Genomic DNA, 25666 nt, shown 5'->3' with positions numbered 1-25666 from the left:
CTCGCCTGCCTGCCTGCCTGATTGCCCCTAACAGCTCCCTTGCCAGCCTGATCACCCCCTAACCCAGGGGTCCTCAAACTTTTTAAACAGGGGGCCAGTTCACTGTCCCTCAGACCATTGGAGGGCCGGACTATAGTTTAAAAAATATATATATAAACAAATTCCTATGCACACAGTGGTGGCAAAAACACCTGGCAGGTCAGATAAATGTTTTCGGCGGGCCGCATGTGGCCCATGGGCTGTAGTTTGAGGACCCCCGCCCTAACCACTCCCCTGCCAGCCTGATCAATGCCTAACTGCTCCCCTGCTGGCTTGATTGCCCCCAACTGCCCTCCCCTGCCAGCCTGGTCATTCCTAACTGCCCTCCCCTGCAGGCCTGGTCCCCCCTAACTCCCCTCCCCTGCTGGCCTGGTCACCCCTAACTGCCCTCCCACACCGGCCATCTTGTGGTGGCCATCTTGTGACGACATGGGCACGGCCATCTTGTGACCACATGGGAGCAGCCATCTTGTGTGAGGGCATGACAGTCAATTTGCATATTACCTCTTTATTATATAGGATTTTACCTCAATTTAAAAAATAATAAATAGAAAAATGTTTAAATTAATAACATCCTGGCCATGTGTTTTTAATTATATATTTTAAAAGCTGATGTATTTAAAAGCTTTTAAAAAGTTTGAGGATATTTTTGAGAACCTAAAGCAAATCTATTTCAAGGAAGAATTATTACAGTCCACTTCCTTTTCATGTGTTTTTTTTTTCAGTACACTTACCACATCAAAAATTAAGGAAAATATACCTTTTTTACTATTGGAAAAACAATTTTCTATAGTTACACTAAAGTAAATTTCCTTTTTATGTTTCTATTTTTTTTCAAACAGAGTAAAAGTAGAATGAGCTCTGTTCAATGAATGAAAAACTTTATTTTCTCAGAAACTAGGCTTACTTTTTCTTGCAGACTAGAAGTGGGTTTTATAACATTGGCAGTTGGACTCTAAATTTAGCATTTATACATTTAGAAAATGTAAAAGTGTGGCAATTTCAAGAAGTAAAGTTGGACCACTTTATATGCTGGTTTCATTTTTACCAAACCTGAACATATGTTATATATTTAGCTTGCCATTTTTGCTAATGCCTACACATCAGGAGAGTCATCAGACACACACACACACACACACACACACACACACACACACGACAACTGGTTAAAAAATTGTTACCTCTCACTTCTGACTCTACTTTGCTTTTTCAAAGTGGCAGATCACAGAACTACACGACTTTAGTTTGAGGGTAATAAATATCTCTATCATACTTAAATTTCTTCTTTTTAAGTTTCAGTACCAAACTTTTAAATGTGCATGTGGCAAAAAATAAATAAGTAATAATCAAACAAATTAGCTGACTTTTAGCCTCTGTTCTATTCAATGAATGCTCTAACATTACTAAATTTTTTTTCTCAAAATTCTGCATTTTTCTCAGTCTGTAACTGCTATTAAGAGAACAGTGTAGCGTTGAAGTTAAGAGTGCTCTTGATCTTAGGTGTTGCTAGGTCTATGATCTTGAGCAAGTTACTTAACCTTTTTATGCCTCCAAATCTTTATCTGCATGATAGAAAAAGTGTCTACTTATCCTCTAGAGTAGTGCAATGCTGAGTGAAGGGCAATGTCATGCTTTACGGATTAACTCAATCTTCACAAGTTTCCCTTGATGGCAGATGTAAATAACTATACAGACCAGCTGGTCCTGAGAGGTTGCTTGACCTTCCTGAGCAGTGTATTTGTTTACAAAGAAAGAAACAATGCTGAATCTTATCAGTGAAATTCATTTCTCCTTTTTCCCACTGGCTGTCAAAATTCCATGCATATTGTATGTTTGTCCAGAAAAGACTGATACTCAACAGGTTATAGGGGGGATATATTGCTTTGGTTTTCTCTTTTGCCCACAATTTAGTTTACTTTTATCATCTCATGCCTGGTTGGAGCTTTTCATCATCTCATGTCTAAAATAATATTAAAATAATATGGGCTCTGTGTTCACACCTGGTTTGCACAACTCTGTAGGGTAATTTTCCTGTTGCCCAACATCGTCTCTCCTTCCTTTTGCTCTGTGTCTCACGGTGGCACAATGAAGTCCAACGTTTTCCCATTATCCCACAATCTGGTGCCACGCCCACAAGCATATGAATTCTTACTCTTATCCAAGTTCTCCTTGTTTCCCAGAGAGCCTATTCCATTCTTTCTGTTTGACCAAATTTCAACTGCAGAGTCCAACTCACATCCCAATGAAGCCCTTTAGCAATGATTTGACCTGTTATTTATATGCATCCCTGAGCTAAACCATAAACTACAGATAAGAAGGTAAGCAAGCCTAGGAAATAGACATAATTTCACACTAAAATGCAAGGCTGTAATATAACAATGGAGGTATATACATTTTTTCCAAAAAAAAAAAAGGTGACTAGAGAGGAAGTGAAAGAGTGTTGTATGTCAAGAATGCTCTTCAACTGTGGAATACCGTGTTATGAAAGGAAATAAGGCTTTGGAGTCAGCAGAGCTGGCTTTGACTCTCTGCTCTGTGAACTTGACTTAGTTTCCTAAATGATCTGGGCCTCACTTTTTTCTATGTAAAAGAGGCAGTCCTTTCAGTTTGGGGATGTAAAGAATAAAGGATAAAATGCAACTTCTGGGCTTCACACGGTGCCTGGACACAGACCTCAAAGCCTGTTAGGTCCTCTCCCTCTCCCTTTTTCCTCCAGTTAAGAGAGCCATGAACTTGGAGCAGAGGCATAGTAAAGAGCATTTGGGTGAACAGGAGGAGAGAGAAACAACAGTGGCATGGTAAGATCTTATGTTCAACTTTCCCTTACATGAAAATAATCATGTTATATTTTTTATTAAAAACATGAGAGTGGCTCAGGAATGAACTATTGCCCTCGGAAGGATTTTGGTCATTCAGACATTGGTTCAAAGTCTGGGCCAAATTTACCTCCCTGGCAACAGATAGTTTGAAATAAAATTAAGGATAGCAGTGAAAAGTCTGATTAACTATAAACCTAATTTCAATCTGTGAGTTAGAAATGTTTGCTGAAGCTGGGATGGTCAGCAAACTTGGGAGAAAGTGGCTGTGTTATTTAGTAATAGTTAAAGGGTTTCTATAGATGAAAATACCAGCAATTGGCATATATATTTCATAAAGCTAAATACTTGGATGAAATAAATTTCAGGCCCAAATTAGGCACAATCTCATGACTGTATATACAAGTAGATAATCTCAATAAGGAAGATAAAGGAAAGAAAAACAATATGGTCATTCCAGGAGGAAGCAGTCTCCAAACTCTAACTTTAATGGGGCATAATGAGAGTTTCTACCTCAGAATAAAGTGACCCAGCAAAATATATGATGGATAGCCAAAAAGGGGATTTATAGAATAATTTACTTGGAGTAATAAAGAAAAAAAAAGAGGAAAAATGATCCTCCAACAATGAGACTCAATGGTGTTAGATAATCCTGCTCCTCACACAGTCTTTTCCATCTCAGTTGAGGGCAAAACTCCATCTCTCTGGCAGCAGAACCACCTTTGGTTCCCCGTTATCCCTTATACTGTACATCCAGTATCTCAAGAAAATCTGTTAGCTCCATCATCAAAATAATTCAGAATCTGATCAAATCTTACTGCCTTCACTACAACTCTCTGAACTACCAACATCATTTGCCCCTTTTTTTCTATCACTTTTCCTACTCCATTGCCAGTCTTCTTCCTTACATTTTTTAAAGAATTTAGATGTGAAGAGAATATTACCAACTCATATGCCTTGAAGAAACCCTCTTTTTCATCTGCAAGGCAAGGATTAAGTACAAAGACAACTTTCTAGTTCTGATTACCATCAGTGTCATCAGTTTGTTTGTGTCCAGGAATTAATGTGTCATTTTATAAATATTTAACATATTCAGAATTTTTTAAAAAGCATTACTTTATGTCAGGCACTGAGCTCAGTATTTTACATTTATTTCTCAATTTAATCCTAGCAACATCTTCACAAAGGCCACACTATTATTACAATCATTTTACACATGAGGAAAATGAGGCTGATAGAACTGAAGTAATTAATCCAAAATCAAAGAGACAAGAACTAGCGGAGCCAAGACTTGAATAAAGATCATCTGTTCTATTAAATACTGTTCATCCCCCACCTCCCTCTTCTGTGTGGTCACAGCAGTTTGTGTGGGCTCCTCTCTCTGTGTCACTGTAGTTATTGCAATGAATGGTCAATGTTTGTGCATTGACCATCTTCCCCACTAGACAGTTGGAATCTAGGAAAATATCTAAGATTAGTGACCATTTATTGAGCATCTAGCATTTATTGTGAATTTATTCAGCAAATATTTATGAGTGTTTACTGTGTACCAGGCACTGTCCTAGGTGCTGGGGATGCAGTGGTGAACAAAACAGAGGAAGGCCTTGTCCCTAAATAGCTTACATCTTGGTAGAGAAAGCAATCAATACATTGATAAATATGTCTTATACTACATCAAATGGCGATAAGGACACGGGATGCAGGCAGGTTGGTGACTGTGATAGTGGGAGCACGTGGAAGGTCTCTTCTGAGTCCTTCTATGTTTTTACTGAAATACAAAGTCAAGTTGTCAGCTGAACATGAGTAGGAGAAGAAAGTGTGAGAGATTTGATGACAGAGAACGTGAGAAACTGTCAGCAAGAAGAATATAAGACTTCACTAGAGTTTAGTGGGCGTGCCATAAGATCAGTCATCACAGTGTGTTTTCCTCCAGACAGTCTGGTTCAAGTGCATAGTTAATCAAGTATACTATGGTGAGCTTTTTATAAACATCATCTCATTTAACTTTAACAGCAACCCTGTGGGTTGTTTTCATCCTGTAACTTCCAGATGAAGAAATTGAACTGAGAGAATATATCACTTTCTGAGGGTCATGTAGATGGGAACTATCAGAATTCATATTTGAATCCAGATCTGTTACCTTAAAACCTTGAGTTAATAACTTTGACACAACGTCCCTATCAAATTGGACCAATATCTTCCTCTCTGGGTGTGCCTCATACAACCTCAATGAACTAGCTTTGGAAACAACTTCCACTTCATTTGCTAAATGCCCTTTTTACATCATGTGTTCTCCCTCAGTGACTCTGAGTTCCTCCAACAAGCTAAGAGATTCTCCATCTCCCTTCTGCCCCTCCCACGAGGACACTCATCTCCTTGCCCCCTTGACCTAGGCATGACTGGCTTCTCTCACTGCTCAGGATTTGGCTTAAATAGCATCCTTCCAGCTAGTCTTTTCATAACTGCCATGTATAAATAGGTCCCCATCTATCTCCCAATGAGTATCAATATTCCCTGTTACCCCCCAGCACTTGTTACAATGTTTACTTTTATGTGAGCTTATATGCTCACAGGGGAAGCAATTACATCTATTTCTATTCACTCATGAAATCTCTTTTGCCTCACAAGGCTTTCAATAAACATGTGTTGAATAAGCAAAAGATCACTCCCGCATAATGTGACAAGCACTATAACTGTGGTGTGTATCAGGCTGGGGGACCAGAGACGACAGCCACCTCACCCACCCTTGCAGATCCTGAAGGAGGCACAGTAGAGGCTGTCAGTGCCCACCCATAGCCCCCAGCACTCTTTCTACACTTCATGCTGCTTGGTTGCCTCTTGGCTGGAAGGTTTCTCTGCCTGAGAGCACAATTGGCCAGCACACACGGAAGGCCAGAAAGACCAGGAGAGAGGGGATTCCCTGCCCCAGGGTGGGACAACTCTGAAGTGTACTCTACAGTGTTGCCATAGGTCCAGCAGTGCCAAGCCCCGTGGCCAAAAGCAGTAACCTGTTCAGTAATACACCTTCCACCTCCTAATAGTGACCCCAGGATACCTCTTTAATCAATTGATTGCATTCACATCCTCATCTCAGGGTCAGAAGATCTCAATCGAAGTGAGGACACGTGACCAGAATCTTGAAAGACATGTTGAGTTCACTAGACAAGAAGTAAAAACACATCCAAAGAGGGCTGGATCTCCTTAGGGCAGAGAGAAAAATCAAAGCCAAATTTCCACGCAGGTGTCCTAGGCGTCAGATTTTTGTTTTAGCTGGACCTCTATGAGGCATTTGTAGGAAAAATACAGTTAAGAGATTGGCTGTTTCAGAGCCAACAGCACAGTTAGGCGCAGGTGATCGGAAGGTCCTAAACTCTTGAAGTAACACGTTGCAACTCGGCATGTCGCGCTCAGGAGTCTGTAGCTGAAGCGCTTCTTTGTGCCTTTTCCTTTTCTGAAATAGAACTTAGGATCCAGGAATGTGATTCATAACCCCAAGAAGGAAACCTTGTACAAATAATTTCTTGAAAGCCAGCCTGTAGCCTGTTCGTAAACTTTATGATGTGTGAAGCACATGTTCAAGGAAGTCTTTATTAGCGGGCCCGTAAGTTAAATTAGACGGGGTGGTTCATGCCTTAAATACTCCGTCATTTTCCATACTGTTTATGTATCCAGACCCAGGTGGGAAATTTCAATTAGCTTTCAGTGTATCTGCCTGACAAATGATTTACTCTAGTCAAACGGGTTTTCTTTTGGACCCCCAGGAGTCATGTTTTACAGTTGGGGGAGACTGAAAAAGATGCTTCTAAGTTAGATTTCAATATTAAGGTTTCTGTGGATTTCATAAAATGTAGTTTATCTTTCATGCATTTCATAAAAATGTAATTTATCTCTCATGGAAATTTGAGTGGCTTACATTGGAAATGTGATGATAGACTTGGGGACTGGTGAGTCACAGTGCTGTCTCTGAAAGTCACCCGTAGCTTTATCACGTGTATGAGCAGCTCACACTAGGACACGGGTTCCACACAGGGCTGTGGCCCTCGGTCACTGATTTCTGCGAAGCTCCTGCCAGGGTACACCAAAATGAGAGCTATAGCTGGAACACTATAAATTTTGCGGAACTTAAAAATCTTTGTAACCTCACTCTGAAAGTGAAATCCTGCCGGCCTGAATTATGTATAGTCCACACCATGCTTCTATGGAACTGATAACCTTGCTTTATACCCAGTATCTTTGTGTGAAATTGGTTAACTTTACACATGCAGAGTATAACCTTGATTGAAAGAATCTAACTCCTCCTGCAGTTTTAAAACAGAGGGTATTGTGTGTGTGTGCACTTGTGTGTTGGCGAGCATGCTGTGTGTGCGTGTTATTCTATCATGGGAAAGTGACTCACGTAGAAACAAATTCACTGAAACATGCTATAAATGTATACAGATGTGTTCAGTGTGTGCCCAAAGCAGATGCTTCTGGAATCCCCCAAAGTAGTCAAAATACAAACTCAAAGTTTTAAAAACATTTACATCTAGTGAAATTGTTTTTCCAATCTCTCTTTATTCTATTTCCTGGCCACAGTCACCAAAGCTCTCTGGAAAGTGATACTGGCCTCAAGTAAAACCAAACTGACATGGGTCCCTGAATTATAATGGCATAAGGTAGAGGAGCCGGCTGATTGTGAAGCCTCGGTTCATTTCACAACAGGTGAAAGCAGTGCTGTTGTAGAGTTGTGCAATGGAGCCTACTCATAATGTTTTCTTCTGCATTTAAAATCCTGATGAGGAGCCAAGATTTATCTTTAAACACCCAGGCTAGAGCAAGTTCAGACACAGTGTTCCTTATTGTAAGTTGCTCTGCTTTCTTGTTTATCTAGTAGAATTCCTTCATAAGGGACAGGAAAAACTGTGGACCTTCAGACATAGAACATAAAAATACATGGGATGACAGTATTTCAGGGCATCCAATGTTTATTTTATGTGTAGTTGTTAAAATTATAGACTTTGGAACCAGTCACCTAGATTTGACTGACTAACTCTGAAAATCATTAGCTACAGGACTTGGATCTCTGTTCCCTTCTCTGTCACATGAAAATACTAAAAGCATCTCTCATGTATATTTATTGTGGACATTAAAGGAAATAATATATAGGGAGCACCTTGCACTATTCCTGACACCTACAAAGTACTCAGCAATTATTAGCTATACTTTATTATTATTATTATTATTATTATTATTATTATTATTATTAGAGGCCCAGTGCATGAAATTCATGCAATCGGGGGCTTCCCTCAGCCTGGCCTGCATCCTCTCACAATGTGGGAGCCCTCGGGGGATGTCCGACTGTTGAGGCGGGAGAGGCTCCTGCCACTGCCTCTGCGCTCACCAGCCATGAGCCCAGCTTCTGGCTGAGCGGCGTTCCCCCTGTGGGAGCGCACTGACCACCAGGGGACAGCTCCTGCATTGAGTGTCTGTCCCCAGGTGGTCAGTGCAAGTCATTGAGACCAGTGGTTCCCACATTAGTCAATTTGCATATTAGCCTTTTATTATATAGGATTATTATTAGTCTACTATGTGCCAGGCACTGTGCTAGGTTCCTTGTACAATCTCACTGCATTGTTAATAAAAGACTTGCAAGGTAAATGTAACAATGGCTATTTTATAAATTATGAGACAGCAGTTCAGAGAAGAGACCAAGAAACTAGCTGCTAAGAGGCAAAATAATAATATTTAAAACCAGGCCTCTTTGCCTCTATGCACTTTACTCATGTCCTGTCTCATCTACTACTGGTCACATGTAACTACTTAAGTTTAAATTAGGTAATATTAAATTTTTAAAAATTAGTTCTTCAGTTCCACTTGCCATATGTCAAGTCTCAACAGCCATAGGTTGTTGCTAGTAGCCACAGTACTGGACAGTACAACAGAATATTTCCGAATTTTCTCAGAAGTTCTGCTTGACAATACCGCATCTGGAGCATACCAACTCTCCACGCTGGTTTGCTGTCACCAGGACATAAGATTTTCTTCTAAACATTACAATAAAGGTTCATTAGTAAATTAGTTTACAGTTTGTAATAACGGTAACACATTTGCTACATGGCCATGTAGAAAACTAATCTATCTAACAGTCTACCCAGCAATGAACAACCTGTCATCAGTCAGATCATCACAGCGTCCAAGAACTAAGAGGATCCTCGGTTGTGGCTTAAACAATCTTGTTGGTCAATAATGAGAACTAATGATGACGGGGAATCCTAAAGCCATGGGAAGATGCCAGCTGAGTCCCTAACACGCCTGCCTCTAATACTCTATGGGCCTGTGCTTTTCATTTAGGTCCAATAAGCTTAAAGCAGTTTGAGATATTTTTCAAGTTTCTGGATAAGGTTTATCTAGGGTAAGCTTTGGAAAGAAGAGACGGTGATTTGTTATTTATGTCTTTAACACTGACGTTTTGCCCAGGAAATGTTTCTCCTAACTGGAAGCCAAATGACTTTGCTAGTGAGGCAGCCAATAAGCATTATTTATGACATGTATCACCTTCTCTCTGCAGACTTTCTTGATTGGTATCAGATATTACAATCTGAAGACTTTAAACAAAAAGAGCAAGTGGGATGGCAAAGCAAACAACCACATAATTGAACATTCACAACAAAGCCAAGTAGAATGCTTCTTTGAGAAGAGGCTCCCTCATATGAAACCAGGCCTGTTTGATTTTAGAAGAAATAGTGGAGCCATGAGGAACAGACCTGTGGAACTTCATGATGCAAAAGAATAGCTGGCATCCAAGAAGGAGCATGGGATAAGGGGTCAGAAGATCTGATGCCTTCACAGTATCTTGAACATATTTCAACTATAGAAGGGGTGGGGAACGACCCGCCCACAAGCTGTAGGAGGCCTGCAAAATCATTTGGTCTGGCCCTGCCAAGGCATTAGGAGGAGTTAATCAAATGTTTGACCAGATATAGCAAGCTAAATTTTAAGGTGATAATTTTGTATGGCCTGTGGATGATGTCATAAACATCCAATGGCTCTTGGCAGAAAAAAAAAAAATTCCCCACCCCTGAACTGTAGCCTCTATCATATTGTGTTTTCATTGTCAGTTCCAAGGTCTACTTCTCCCATAGACTATGAGCTCCTTAAAACCCACCACCGATCCCAGTGCCTTGATATAGTAAAATACTAGGTTTATTGAAAAGATAAACCAACAAATAATTGTTGAGTTACTAATATAATCAAGGAATACCAAGAACTTGTATGTTAAACCAACTCCCCCCCCCAAAAAAAAAAAAAAAAAAAGTATGACCATTACTCCAAAGCCTTCACTTTAGCCGACTTGCTTTGGCATAATACAAAATGGCCCATGTGCAGAGCTGCTTCTCTTTGCCAAAGTGATTTGATTAACATTACACCCAAGATTGTCTCAAGTGTAAGAAGCACTTGATAAGCAATGCTTTAAAAAGAAAAAGGAGCAGGTAAGGCTATCGTCCTTTCAGTCCCAAAGAGAGAGAGGCGTTAAAAGGAGAAATTATAAAAGGAGAAGTTAGGAATCAATGGCTGGATATAAACTCAACTACTGGAGAAGATACATTAAGTTACTTTGGTTTGTGGAATATATGAGATACTAAATAATATTAACACCAAATGTATTAATTCAGCAACCTGGAAGAACTAATTTATAGTTTTTAATTTAGGCCCCAGAAGTTCTGCCTCATTATGCAAGCTGTTATGCATAATAACCCAGAAACTTTGGCAATATGTGCATGCATAGTCTGATTGGGTCTTCCCACAGGCACACACCTACTCACCTGTGAATGTCCTTATGCCACTAGCTGGTAGAAGAGTAGGAAGTGGCTCCTTGCACCTGCCTGCATCTTTTCATTATCTGACTCCTAAGAAATCCCTGTTTCTGCAGAAATAGCTATGTTGACATCGAAGGAATGATTTCCAGTCTATAACTACTACCAGGGAACATTGACCCATTCCTCATTCTTAAATGGGAAGGGGGTGTTAAGGTTGTTTTCTGTAACATGGCGTATAGTCCCCAGTTAGAAAAGTGAGGCATTGCTTAGATATTGAGATCATAATTTCTCATTCTGTCACTTGTTAGGAAGGTTTGCCTTCCTAAGGTAAATTCATTCCTGAAAAAAAATAAATAAATCAAATGGATTAGCTCGAGTTAAGTCTTTCCTGAATGCAGTTGTAATGTCTGAGTTATTTCCCCTGAAAAAAGTCCATGTCCTCTGTGCTCCACCTCTTTTGGGAGATCCTGGTTTGCAATCAAATTGTTTTTTATATTTGTTTTTCTTCCTGTTGTGTTTTTTTTCCAAGTAAACATTTTATGAGCATTTAAGATAAAGAACCAAAGAGCTAAGGCATGCATTTGACTTTATCTCCTGTGGCTTTGTCACCAAGGTGTCTATGCACACGAGGACCACACCTTTCAACTTCTCTTCCCACTGCCAGCTTTTGCTGATGCCAAAGGACAATGCAACCCCAGAGAAATCATCTTATCAGACAAAATAAGAAAGAAGGAACTGTACCTACCATGAGAAACAGTCCCCACACTCTCAAGATTAGGCATATGATGTTCTAGGCCACCATTCCAATTTTATCATCTATTTGGAGTTGAGCAATAGGACTTGGCTGTTAAAACACACAGTGTTCAAGGTTATTTTTAAGCAGTTTCCAGACAGAGAAGCCTAAGGGTGTAACAGATCAAAAGTCATCCATGAGCTAAACTACATTCTCTCAACAAATGTGGTATAATGAGTATCTGTCATGGATCAGGCATAGTAGAAAACGGGGCGGGGGGGAGGGGAAGGACAGGGGGGCATATAAGTAGACTAGCATGGCTCCAAGGAAGAAAACCTGGTAACTTAGGCATTTGTAATATGACTGAAAGTCCATGATGAACCAAAAGCCAACTTCAAAGAACTAGCCCCTTCCCTGAGGTTATCACTGTAAATAAAAACAAAGAAATCCCATCTGCTTTCTTCATTTTCTTAATTCACAGAATGTCAGTACTGGGGCTCAGAACTCCAGCTACCTACTCTGGATTTTGAAGACGTTTTAAAAAATGATGAACATGCATACAAGTGGCTCTCCAGCCTCAAGAGAGTAGGCATAGTGCGACTCACTGGAGCATCCAACAAACGAGGAGAAGTTGTCAAACTTGGGAAAAGGGTTGGTTTCCTTTATCTCACATTTTACGGGTGAGTTATCAAATAGTTTATATTCTGCCATTATATGTAAAGTTTAATATGGTTCTCAGAAGGGATCATATTTTGGTTGGAGATACAGAAATTTCTATAATATCTTGAGCAGGAAGTCAAATGAGAAGATAAGTCTAAAAATGAAGTTTCTCTGAGAATGACTGGAATTTTTAAGAAGTCTAAATATCCAAAGACATCAGATACCAAAGGCATCAGGCTAGTTTTAGGTGTGTATTAGTTTGCTAGAGCTGCCATAAGAGAATACCATAGATCGGGTGGCTTAGACAGCAGAAATGTATTTCCTCACAGTTTGAAGGCCAGAAGTTCAAGATCAGGGGGCCAGCAGGGTTGGTTTCTGGTGAGACCCCTCTTCCTGGCTTGCAGATGACCACTTCCTCACTGTCCCCTCTGTGGACCCACAGTCCTAGTATCTGCTCCTCTTCTTACCAGTCTCATAGGCCCCACACTTATGACTTAACCTTAATCCTCCCTTACAGGCCCTATATCCCAACATAGCCACATTGGGGGTTAGTTAGGGCTTCCTCATATAATTTTCAAGGGACACAATTCGGTCCATAAGAGATGGGATGGAAGACTGTGTTTCTTCAAGATTTTTATAAAAACAGTGTTACAAATGTTAAAGTTCATTCAAGTTTTACCTCCCAAGAGTTGGTGAAAAATAAAATTGGACCCTGGACAACATTGCTCAATGATTAGAGCATCAGCCCGTGCACTGAGGAGTCATGGGTTTGATTCCTGGTCAAGGGCACACACCTGGGTTGCAGGTTCAATCCAGACCCCAGTCAGGGTGGAAGGCAATCTTACAGGCCTTATCTCGATGTGTCTCGCTCACATCGATGTTCCTCTCTCTCTCTTCCCCTCCCTCCCTTCCACTCTCTCTGAAAATCAATGGAAAAAATATCCTCTGGTAAGGATTAACCAAAAAATTAATAATAATAAAATAAAATTGGGCCCTGGGGGATTGAAACTAGCAACCAGAGGTGTTAAAACAAACAAACAGAAAAGGATAAAATTAACATGCAGAAAATTAAGTCTAGGCACTTCAGCAAGTAACAGGAAACATATTTTAACTTTGGAACAAGAACCTGTCTGCAGAAGAAATGCCTGGGAGGTAAAACTAATTATAGATGGTGAAACACTAACAGGAAACACTTATCTGGAAGTGGGCACATGACTTTATTTCCAACTTTTAGGGTGAACCTCTCATATGAGATATAGATAATTATTCTTGGGCTCATAGAGTAGAGAACACTGGAAGAGAAAAGGACCTTCAAAATCCCAAGATTGAAAACTGATGGCACACAGGCTGTACTCAGATGTTTTGTTTGGCCCACATGATGTAGAAATAAAATTAAATTAGTCATCAGTACTTTAAAAATGGGAGATTTTACATTAAATATGGATCTGACTTTTCTTGAAAAATCAAATCTGGCAACAGCTCAGCCTAAGTTCCTTCATGCCAACAACCTGTGGACCTAAGTGGAGGCTGCCCCTGAGAGAACACCTACTCTCCAGTTTGCCAAAGTCCTTCCCAGCCTCAGGCCTGCAAGGGCCCTGCTAGCCTTTGAGTTAGCCAGCCCTAAGCTACTAGTATAGTAAGACCTCAAAAGAGGATTGGAAAAGCTCAATCACTTGCCCCCAATGATTTCAGCAAGTTCATTCATTACAGAAGATGCTATATGTAGACCTGGATGACCCACTCCACGAATGCCATATAAAATGTGTACCTTTCCTACATCTGCAAGAATTTGAATGGCCTTAGAGATCACAGCAGTTACACAGGCAAACAAAAAATTACTAAGAGCCTCAACTGTATTATTTGTTCTTTATTAATTTTCACAACTTTCTGAACCAGTTATTATCTCCCATTTCACTGATAAGAAATCTGAAGCCCACATTAAACTATACCCACATTCCCACAGGTGGTTAAAAGGGAACCAGGGTTGGGACCTGGGTCTTTTCTATCCCTGGGCTTCTTAATCCATGTCACTATCAATAGTATAAAGGAAAAACGGGGAAAGGATGCTTCCAGGCACCAGAGGTAAACAGAACATTTCAAAATAAATCTCTCCTACGTTGCTGCACTGAGCTTTTATTTGCTGACGCAGACTTTTTGTATCTATGCCAACACATTTCACAATTTCATATTAGTGGCCAAATGGGTGGCTCTTTGTTGTAGTTCCCTAATGCCCACCCCCATCCATCACATAAGGGTCAAATTCTCAGTCCTGATTTATGAGTTGTATCTTTATTTGTTTGTTTTATTATTACAAATTGTAAAAATACAATTTGGCCACTGATCTAATATTGTGAAGTTTATTGGAATACATACTAAGGGTTTGTTGTTGAAATAAATCAGACCTCCTACTACTATTCCATTTCCTTTGTCTAAGACCTGTGCATCTAATCGGACAGGTTTAACCTACTCGGTCTCACCTTCCTTAGATGATGACATTTCTTTGCTGAATCTCTCAAACTATATACCCCAGGCCACAAATGCCCTTCTTGCCTCCTTACTGCTAGTCCCACCACTGATTATCAAGATCTCTCCTTTGGTGGGAAGGGGGATTTTTTCATTTCCTATCTTATGAACTTACAGAAGGGGACAGTTTTGTTGGGTTTTGCTTTGTATTTGTTTGCTTACTTGTGGGGTTTTGTTGTTATTGTTGTTGTTGTTGTTGTTGTTGTTGTTGTTGTTGTGAAGAAAATGAGAAAAGTGAATATTTTCCCTGAAGTTATTTTTCTTTTCTGCTCCTCTCCATGGTAACGAGGGAAAGTGATATTAAAGTTTGGGTAACATGAGATTTAAAAGGATGGGGAATATTTAGAACAATGGTTCTTAACCAAGGCTGCACCATTCTCCGCATATTTTTTTAGGTTCCATCATAAACTTTTTAAAAAATTTATCTTTATTTTTGAAAGTATTACAGACATCCCCTTTTTTTCCTAGAGGGAAGGGGGAAGGGAATGGGAAGAGATTAACAAATGCATTTATATGCATATATGCATAACCCATGGACACAGACAATAGTCCAGAGACTTTTTTTTTTTTTTTTTTTTTTAGCAGGACTTGGATTTGACTTGGGTATCAGGACTTTTGAAAACTCTGTAGGTGATGCTGATGTGCAGCAATGGTTACAAACCTCTGGTTGAGAGGAAGAGGTTCTTCAAGGGAAGGCGGGTCTCAATTGGCAAATAACTTGGGTATTTTACATTCTCTGAGCGCTCACAGTTATGTACACTAAATGGCATTTATCATGTTCATCTTTGTACTGTGCTGATGCCTGGACATGACTTATCCTCACAGAAGAATCAGTAGCTGCCTTAATCAAGGCTCCTCTCTTTCAAATCTTCGTTTTTCCACTGGCCAAGTGCCTTACTCTTGTTTGAAAAATAATTGGTTGGTGAGTGAATGTATGTAATGAATCAATGGAGACAATAAATAATGGAGAAGAGGCATTGCCAAAATTCAGAGAGGGATAGAGAAAGGAAAATGGATAAGGTTAAAGGTAAACTTTGCTTTTCATGTACATTTTTCAAGGAGACTGGTTTCCACTCTTGCTTAGATGCCAAAACCAGTAATAGTGTGGTCTTACTTTTCATATGCCTCCCTTACAAACTAATACCCACCTAGCACTTTTCCATTCAAATAGGGTTATATTTGGCGAATTTGAATTGCATGGGTCTAAAATGAGACGTATTATATCTACTTTTGGTTTTTGGCTGTCATCTCAATTGTTAAATGGTTGATTGGATGAACAAAAACAGTAGATTCCAGGATTTTGTGCAGCCTCGGTATATAGTGGGCAAAGAATAAATGTTTAGTGGATAAATGCATGCCTAAATGTTTTTAAAGGGCTGCAAAGCAGCAGATGAAGGCAATAATTATTAGAATATTTTATAACTATAAAATTATGTTCAACTACTAAGACAAAAATGGTAACAGCTTTGAGGACAAAAGTGCATGTCATTATCCACATCTGTATTTTCTCAGATGCTTGTCATTATTATGTCAGTGTATCATCAGACAACACACTTTTCATGCAACCACGTGAAATGCTCGGCAACCTAATGCCTTGATGATGAAAGCATTCCTGGGAGAAAAGAGTAAGAGTTAGTAAAGAGACTTCCATTGTCAATGTCCTCAAATATATCTACTTGTGGGACAGTCTATAAAATGATAAGTTTTTTAGGATGATTTAAACCAGAGGTCCTCAATCTACGGCCCGCGGGCCACATGCAAATACAAATATTGTATTTGTTCCCATTTTGTTTTTTTTTACTTCAAAATAAGATATGTGCAGTGTGCATAGGAATTTGTTCATAGTTTTTTTTTTAAACTATAGTCCGGCCCTCCAATGGTCTGAAGGACAGTGAACTGGCCCCCTGTTTAAAAAGTTTGAGGACCCCTGATTTAAACCTTTGATTTGGGGCAATGCAGTTTTTACAGAGTGGGACCAGATGCCTCACCCATGTCCCTGTTGCTCACTCCCCAAAAATTGGCAAAAATTACTTTATTTATTGGAGAAATTATCTTAATTTTATGGCAAAATTTAACCCAACAGAAAAGAGTACTAGCTCAGTGCCTGACACATACTTACCTCTCAGGAAATTTTAGTGAAAGGGAATATATGCTAAAATTCTTTCTTAGTGCTACTATCATTTGTCAGTCCTTAGTTAGAAAATTAACTTCATGACCAATTCTGAGGGACCCTTCTTTATTAGACAGTCAGTCAGGCCCAGTCAGCGTGGCTCAATGGTTGAACATCAACCTATGAACCAGGAGATCAAAGTTCAATTCCTGGTCAGGGCACATTGCTGGATCGATCCCCAATAGGAGGCAGCTGATCAATGACTCTCTCATCATTGATATTTCCATCTCTCTCTCCCTGCCTCTTCCTCTCCACAATCAATAAAAGTATATATTTTTTTAAAAAGTAAAGAAACTTATGGATCTTCATGATAGTTAAATTTTACCTGAGGAAGTGAGCATGGAAGCTGTATGATTGCTGAATAAAAGTTATAAGGCCACAAATTGTAGAGAAAATATAAATAAATACTGCAGAATATTTAGTTCCAAAAGAATTGAGGACCCAGTGCCCCAAAGCAGCTGTATTCTGTTACTGCCCGGACAGCTGACCATAGGACCAATAGGGAAACAGTTTAGTCATGGCTTCCCTGGTGGCTATTTGTTAGAAGTAGATCCAAACTTTTCATTTAATTTCCCAGAGCTCTAGGACTCTCCTCAACTGCGGACTTGCTTCTCTCTTTCTGTAGGAGTGTGTGAATACCTGCCATGCCCTTTGAGGCCTTCAGATAAAAGTTTGCTGGAGAAATGTAAAATTCTATACTACTGCCCAACTTGGCATCTGCATGGGTGCCTTGCACGCAGGCTTTATGAGGTGAATAAAATAATGTCAATCAGAAAGTGTCCACACTGGGCACTTTGTCAAATAACCAGCCAGTCCAATTAAGGATTAAGAAAATTGAAATGGCTTCTGGGAGTACAAGAATATCTCCCTTCCAGCATTCACTGAATTTCTGCTAGCGTTTCTGTAAGCCAGCCCAGCAGTATTTCACACATTAGATTGTATTAGAGATTGAGGATGTACGAGTGAAAAATATTATTATTCCTTGGCATTGGGACCCGTAGAAATTGCAACTACCCTTAGCACAGCCTCTAGATCTGACTTTGGAAGCAGCTACTTGCTTGATATTCATGTTATCAGAAAACATTTGTGAAGTGTGGGGCTGAACTGGGAAGGAAAAAAACATGTTTACCCATTTTGGTGAAGTTGTAGCCAAGAAATTGCTTGAGAAAACCACACAACCCACCTTGAATAAAAATGGCTTCTGAGTTATGGAAAAAGAAAAAAAAAAAAAACCACCTAAAAGCAATTCAGACTTGGGAAGAAAGCAAAGAAAACTTGTCTGAGTTCTGACTTTAGTTGTAATTCCATCCTACTTTGTAAAAAATTCACACTGGGATTTCTTAATGAGTTGTTTAAAGATTTAGTACTAACCATAGTGTTTGACTTGGGGCAGGGGCCTTTAAAATGTGTATTCTTGTGAGTATTAGAGTTTCCTAAGCAGAGTTACAAGCTATGTTCTTTGGCCATTGTGAACCCCAGGTTATGTTATCAGCCAAGAGTCAGTCCCTGGGGTTCCCTCTGTAATATCAGGTTTCCTGGTAATTAAAGTTGCTGCCAACAAAACCACTTGAGTATGAGGTCATCTCATGAATGAAAAGAAAAATAACTTCTGTGTCGCATGCTCCTCTAGAAATCATTTGAGAAAATTTATAAAATACCGTAATAAGGCAGTTGTTTCTCAAGTCCTCTGAACCCCATTGCCTCTGTGGTTATATTCTAAGTAGCCAGGACAGACAACTGTTATTATTGGGATGGGGAAAATAATTTTTTATGAAGCACCCTTTATGGGCTAAGTATTGAGCTAAATGCTTTATCATTATCTTGCATCTTCATGATTCTGATAAGAATCATTATCCCCATTTTAAAGGTAAGAAAGCTGAGGCAGAACAATCAGGTTGCAAACCCAGGAGTACTTGATTCAACAGTCTGCAATATTTCCTTTGGCAGTTTGTTATCATCTAACATTTCCCCTATAGTTCCTAAGCCATAATAATGTTGACTATCAAATGTGGCTTCTACTCATATTTTTGGCTCAGATGCTAGGAAATAATTTGACAGAATAATATAGAAATTTCTAAATTATAACAACAGCAACAGAATATTAATTATCTTCCCCCCTATTAAGTTCAATTATAGCTAAATTTTATGCAAAGGGAAAATGACAAGGAAGCAGCTAACGTGTCACAAGAGAAGATAGAGTGTATAGTTTAATCTTTCACATCAGGAGTCTAAACTAGCATCTAATTCTTGTTCAGATGAAATAAGTTAAGCACAATTTGACCTCCCACCCCCCCACCTCCCCCACCCCAAAAAAAAACTACTAAATAGGCTTAATGTGGAATTACTTTGTAATGCAATGCATTCTAATTTTTCATAAGAAAGACCTTTAGGACTTTGGAGCAAATTGCTATCACACTTTTCTTTATGTTTTTAGAGGGTGTTATCTATATATATAAAAGCCTAAGTGACCATCACAACCGAACAGACAACTGAACAGGCTGCATGGGGTTACCAGTCGGGCAGGGGGGTTAGTGAGGGACGACCAAATGACTGAACAGCAGGCTGCAAAGATGGCAGCACCCACAGTCACAAGATGGCTGGCAGGGGAAGGCAGTTGGGGGCAATTGGGCCAGCAGGGAGCAGTTAGGTGTCAATCAGGCAGGCAGGGGAGTGGTTAGGGGCAATCAGGCAGGTAGGCAGGCGAGCAGTTGGGAGGCAGGGTCCTAGATTGTGAGAGGGATGTCCGACTGCCAGTTTAGGTCTGATCCCACAGGGATTGGCAGTTGGACATCCCCCAAGGGGTCCCAGATTGGAGAAGGTACAGGCTGGGCTGAGGGTCAAACCTTCCCCCAGCCCCCAGTGCACAAATTTCATGCACCGGGCCTCTAGTCTTTTATAATTACCTGTCTTCATTTTGACTATTGGGAGTATCATTAACCTTTAAAAATAAATTTTTAAAAGCATTTCCCATGGTAACATATAATACAGATACATAAAAATCACATAAAGCAAAATAAATTATAACAAGGCAAACACTTTTGAATACCATCCAGGTCAAGAAATGGAACATTGCCACTCACTCCAGAACCCGCCTATATATCCTAACCAGTTCCCAAATATAACGGCTCTTCTGGATTTTATGATATTGACCACCTTATTTGGGGGCGGCGGGGGGGGGGGGGGGGGGGGGCGGGGCGGCGGTGGTGTTAAAGTATTTTCACCAAGTGCGCATCACTTGGCATTACAGCTTGGTTTCCCAATTTTGCAGTTTTTTGGTATCTGCTTTTTTCCTTCCCTGCAATTAGTTCTGTTAGTAAAACAAGTTGAGTAATCAGCACCAGTGCTTTGTCTATGTATCACTCACTACTCACTTTAGTTGTCTGAAGCTCATTCCCTTGTAAATTCCTCAGGAAGGACTCAGGGGAACAATATTCTCTGAATTCTTGCATGTTGACAGCAGTTAAGTCCTTTATACTTGAAAATTGAGTTGGCTAAATATAAAATTCTTAGCTCAAGGCATCTTCAATATGCACTATGGTTTTATTGGTTATCTAATTTTCTTTTCCTTCTAAATAATTTGATTTATTTTTACCTGGATTCCCAAATATATATATTTTTAAAGATCATTAAGTTTACAGACTATGTAAAGTTGGTGGTTGTTCTGGGGCAATTTTTAAGACAGTATATGATATGGTCTTTCAGTATGAAGTTTCAAACCTTTTTCTTTAATTTCAAGAAAAAAAGTTTAATTGCAGTTTTTAGTGTTTGTTCTGGCCTTTACTTTGGGTTTTTTCTTGTAAGAAATCCTAATATGCATACATTAAATCATCTTTGCCTTTTGTTACTTTCAGATCCTTCTTATCTCTTTTTTGTTTACATTTAAATTTTTCCTTCTTTTATCTTCTAGTTATCTAAAGGCATTACCTTTTATGTGTAATGATCTTTTTAAAAATATATTTTATTGATTATTTACAGAGAGGAAGGGAGAGGGATAGAGAGCTAGAAACATCGATGAGAGAGAAACATCAATCAGCTGCCTCCTGCACACCTCCCACCAGGGATGTGCCCACAACCAAGGTACATGCCCTTGACCAGAATCAAACCTGTGACCTTTCAGTCTGCAGGATGATGCTCTATCCACTGAGCCAAACTGGTCAGGGCTATGTGTATTGATCTTGCATTCCTTCTAGTTTCATCTTCATTTTTAATGATTTTTTTTAAAAAATTTTCCTGAATATGTCACCCTATTTTTTAGTTTCCAATTCTCAGGTAGATTATTTTTTCATATATGGCATCATTTATTAAAATCCTTTGGTTCATTAGATGTAGCTATAAATAGACTAAACTTTAATCATTTTATGTTGCCAATTTCTATGTAAAAATCTGTCTTCTTAACTATTTAAGGAGAGATATGATTCAGAAACCTTTTGAAATTTATGGTTTTAAGCTGTATTTCAAAACTATGGCTGATAACACTATGCTGTATTTCAAAACTATGGCTGCAGTTTGAAACATTGTAACAAATATAGAAGCTAAACAAAACCCCAGAAACCTGCTTTCAGCGAGCAGGGATCTCAGAGCTGGAGTTATACATTGTTTTGATTATAGAACCCAAACAAACCAGATACCTGCTTTCATAAGCAGAGGCCTCAGAGCTAGAGCCAGATCTAAAGCTGGCACAGAATTAAAAAAAAGAAAAAAAGGAGCAGTTGGGAGCTTCAGCCCTCAGCCGCTCACCCAGACAGACTGGCCAGGCACCCCAGTGGGGACCCCCACCCTGAAGGGGGTGTGACCAGCTGCAAACAGCCATCAGCCCCTCACACAGGCTGGCCAGGCACCCCAGTGGGGACCCCCACCCTGATCCAGGACACCCTTCAGGGCAAACCAGCCAGCCCCACCCATGCACCAGGCCTCTATTCTATATAGTAAAAGGGTAATATGCCTCCCAGCACCGGGATCAGCGGAGCCACGAGGCCTCCCAGCACCGGGATCAGCATGACAGGGGGCAGCGCCCAAACCCCCTGATCGCCCTCCGGCTCTGTGTGTGACAGGGGGCGGGGCCACAACCTCCCTATCCACCCTGCTCTGTTCATGACAGGGGAAGGGGCCCCAAACTCCTGATCAGCCCTGCTCTGTGCCTGATAGGGGGAGTTCCCCAACCACCTGATCAGCCCTGCTCTGTGGGTGATAGAGGGTGGCGCCCCAACCCCCTGATGGGCCCTGCCCTGTGCGTGACAGGGGGGAGCTCCCCAACCCCCTGATCGGCCCTGCTCTGTGTATGAGAGGGTGTGGCGCCCCAACCCCCTGATCCGCCCTGCTCTGTGCGTGACAGGGGGCAGCACCCCAACCCCCGGATTGGCCCTGCTCTGTGCATGACAGGGGGTGGCGCCACAACCTCACCATCGACCCTGCCTTGAGTGTGACAGGGGGCGGTGCCCCAACTCCCCAATCAGCCCTACCCTGAGCGTGACTGAGGGTGGCATCACAACCTCCCAATCTGCCCTGCCCTGTGCATGACAGGGGGCGGCGCCCCAACTCCCCAATCGGCCCTGCTCTGAGCCCGACCAGGGGCTGCACCTAGGGATTGGGCCTGCCCTCTGTCACCGGGGAGCAGGCCTAAGCCAGCAGGGTGTTATCTCCCGAGGGGTCCCAGTCTGCGAGAGGGCACAGGCCAGGCTGAGGGACCCCCCTTTCCCTCTGAGTGCACAAATTTTTGTGCACCGGGCCTCTAGTATATATACATATATATATATATATATATATATCCCCCTTCCTTCCTCTCTGAAATCAATAAAAATATTTTTTTTTTAAAAAAAAAAGGGGGGGGGGTGAGGGAGATGCTGTGCTGAGCCTGCCTCTTCAGCTACAGAAGGGTCAGTCCTGCCCCTTTGCTTCAGTCCTGGGAATTCTTGATAATCTGCTTGAGTTTTGCCTTACTTGGAACACTTTAGAATATGTCTCAAGTGAGAGGTGCATGTCAGTACACCCTCACCTGGTGAAAGCTCCCCAAGTGGGCTTTTAAAAGATAGTTTCTACACAGGTCGATAGATTTTGTTTGCATTTGTTCCTGCTTGTTTCATGGGAGATTTGGATTTAAGAAGGATAAGTGAAAGCCTCGAGTCCCAGACAGTCAGCAGCTTTCTTGGCATGATTCATTTCTACAAGGAAAGGTAGTCCAGATGACATTTTCAGGACTTTTCAAGACTTATGCTAAAACTCTTAGGAGGATATTTTGTGATTGGAACTGGCAAGCTCTTTTCTTGGGACTTATCATTATGTATGAGCGCAGACGTGTAGACTACACGTCCCAGAGATACTCTAGGGCTAAAAAATGTTTATCATCCCCTGCCAGTTAGCTCAGAGGGCCGGAGAACTGCTCCAATGAAGCCAAGACACTGGCCGCCTTCCCTGTAGAAGCCAATTAATGTCAAACAAAGAAGAGAGCTGTTCTCTGGCGAAAGCTCTCACCTGCTCTCTCAGCCAGCTCTTGGCTGCAGCAAAACTCGTTAGTTGACCCTTGATCAACTAACTAGGGGGAACCAAGAAAGAGAATGGAGGTGGATCAATGCAAAACTATCATCACTTTTGAAAAGAAAATTTGAATGCAGTCATTCCCTACTGACAGTGTCAACAGCATCATCTTCTCAGTCAGAAGATATTATATATTCTGCAACTTGATGATTTTAGTTCTTTTGACTCCTTAAATCCCATCCTTTCCTATGTCTTGATAATTCTTAGGATGCTGATGCTGAAAATATTCTGAATCTGTATTATATATGTTACATGGAGTGGCATGAACTTCATAAAGATTGTGTATTTCTTGGCAGCAGTCACTATATATACTGGATTGCTTGACTCATACTTGAAATGAGTTTCAGCAGGATATATATGCTTCTCCAATTTACACTGGCTCTCTTTGCAGTTTATGGCCACAAGTGGATAGCTCTTTAACCTCTCCTGAAAGATATGAAAGATACACCAGGCTTTCCATCCAGAATTTATATGAGAAGAAAAATCCCTGGCCAATGTGGCTCAGTTGGTTGGGCATCATCCTATGCACCAAAGGGATGCTGGTTCTATTCCCATTCAGGGCACATGCCCCAGTTGTGGGATTCCCCGGAGGCAGTCCATGTATAATTTACTCTCACTTTCTCTTCCTCTCATTAAAAATCAATAAAAATAGTTTTAAATGAGAAGAAAAAAAATAGGTAGTTTTACTCTCTGCCCCAGAAAATAGGGAGAAACCCCAACCTTTTCTTGTCAGATTTCTCTGCCTAAAATACTAAATGTCCCAGAAATATATACTTCTCCTTCCCTGACTTCATTCAAATCTCTATGAAAAACTCCAGCTCTTTCCGAACACTTCCCAAAGCATTATCTCTGCCGTGATAGTCCTCTGGCCCCCAGTCCTTACCTCCTTATCTGACTTGATATTTTTATAGCACTTATCTCCGTGTGATATTAGATTTGGTCATTTGCTTCACTTTTTTGTTCCCTGCTCTAGCTCTATTGAAAAGCAATGTCTCAAATAGAATATGTGCTCAATATACATTTCTTGAAAAATGATTTCATAAGTGTGAACATAGTTAATAAATATACATTGTAACAGCAATAAAATGATGTGCAGGTATAGTGACTTTTTTTTCAAACTACACTTGGGTTCATTTAGGAATACTGTTTCTTTCCAATTACCCATTGTCTTAATCTTCTGAAAAGCCTTACAAAATCTGAAAAATGGTTTCTTTCCTTGTCACAGGGTTGCAAGTCATTACTAGTTCTGCTAACTTATTTTAACTTTTAAGGCAAGCTATTTTTTGGCAATGAAAGTAAACTTTACATAGCATAAATTTAACCGTTTTAAAGCATACAATTCTGTCATTTAGTAAAATGACAATGTTGTGAAACCATTATCTCTATCTAGTTTTAATACATTTTTATCAATAAATGTTATTTTTTTTAAATTAATCATTCACCTTATAGTGGTAAAAAAGCTAATTCATTACATTGCAATATCTATATATATAAAAGCCTAAGTGACCAAACGACCGAACAACCAGTTGACCAGTGGCTATGATGTGCACTGACCACCAGGGGGCAGATGCTCAATGCAGAAGCTGACCCCTGGTGGTCAGTATGCTCCCACAGAGGGAGCGCTGCTCAGCTGACCGATGGGCGCCAGAAACCTGGCTCATGGCGGGTGAGTGCAGCTGCAGCAGCACGAGCCTCTCCTGCCTCCGCAGCAGTGCTACCTGCAGTGGAGGCAGGCACAGTGGGGCCAGGATGAGCAGGAATAGCATGGCACCCAGCCAGGGCTCCGGCTCCTCCCTGGCCACCTGCCACTTTGTGCACTACTACATCCCTCAGGAAATGTCGGACTGCTGGTTTCGGCCCGATCCCCGCAGGCCAGGGAATCGGGCCGAAACCGGCAGTCCAACATCCCCCAAGGTGTCCTGGATTGTGAGAGGGCACAGGCCAAGCTGAGGGATCCCACCAGTGCACGAATCTATGCACCAGGCCTCTAGTGTTAAATAAAAAAGAATCAAGCATTTTTCTCATCATCCCTATAGAAGCTATTATATGAGGAAACCAAATAGTAGTTGAGGGTAAAGTTAAAAGTGAAAAAACATTACAAACAGAAAGACACCTAGATATTCTGTCTTCTATCGTTTTGCCAAAGAGAGAAAATAGAGTGTCCAAGCCTCTGCATTTTCCAGACACACAGAGGAGAGGGGACGATGTTGAACTATAACTGTAGAATGGAAAGAAACTTCTAATGGGTAAGAGGTTTGAGTTTAAAGTGATGGCAATGTTTTTGAAACCAGATAGGTAGAGGTGGTAGTTACCAACATTATAAAGGTATAACATGCCACTGAATTATTCATTTTAAAATGGCTTATGTTATGTCAATTTAACCTCAATAAATCATTTC

At 40.6% G+C, this 25666-nt stretch overlaps 1 protein-coding gene across 3 annotated transcripts in view; it reads left to right on the top strand.

Annotated features, from left to right (window-relative positions):
- The window catches only part of BBOX1 (gamma-butyrobetaine hydroxylase 1), a 54624-nt gene that overhangs the window by 15474 nt on the left and 13484 nt on the right, over nt 1-25666 (top strand). For all 3 annotated transcript variants that reach the window (XM_081098169.1, XM_081098170.1, XM_081098171.1), the window contains exon 4: nt 11866-12064. In XM_081098169.1, coding sequence (XP_080954295.1) covers nt 11866-12064 — 199 coding nt within the window. The remainder of the gene's footprint in view (nt 1-11865; nt 12065-25666) is intronic.

This window comes from Myotis nattereri, assembly GCF_964212035.1.
Source record: "Myotis nattereri genome assembly, chromosome: 9".
Taxonomy (NCBI): Eukaryota; Metazoa; Chordata; class Mammalia; order Chiroptera; family Vespertilionidae; genus Myotis; species Myotis nattereri.
Note: the sequence above shows the minus strand (reverse complement) of the source record. Positions and strands in the feature narration are given on the sequence as shown.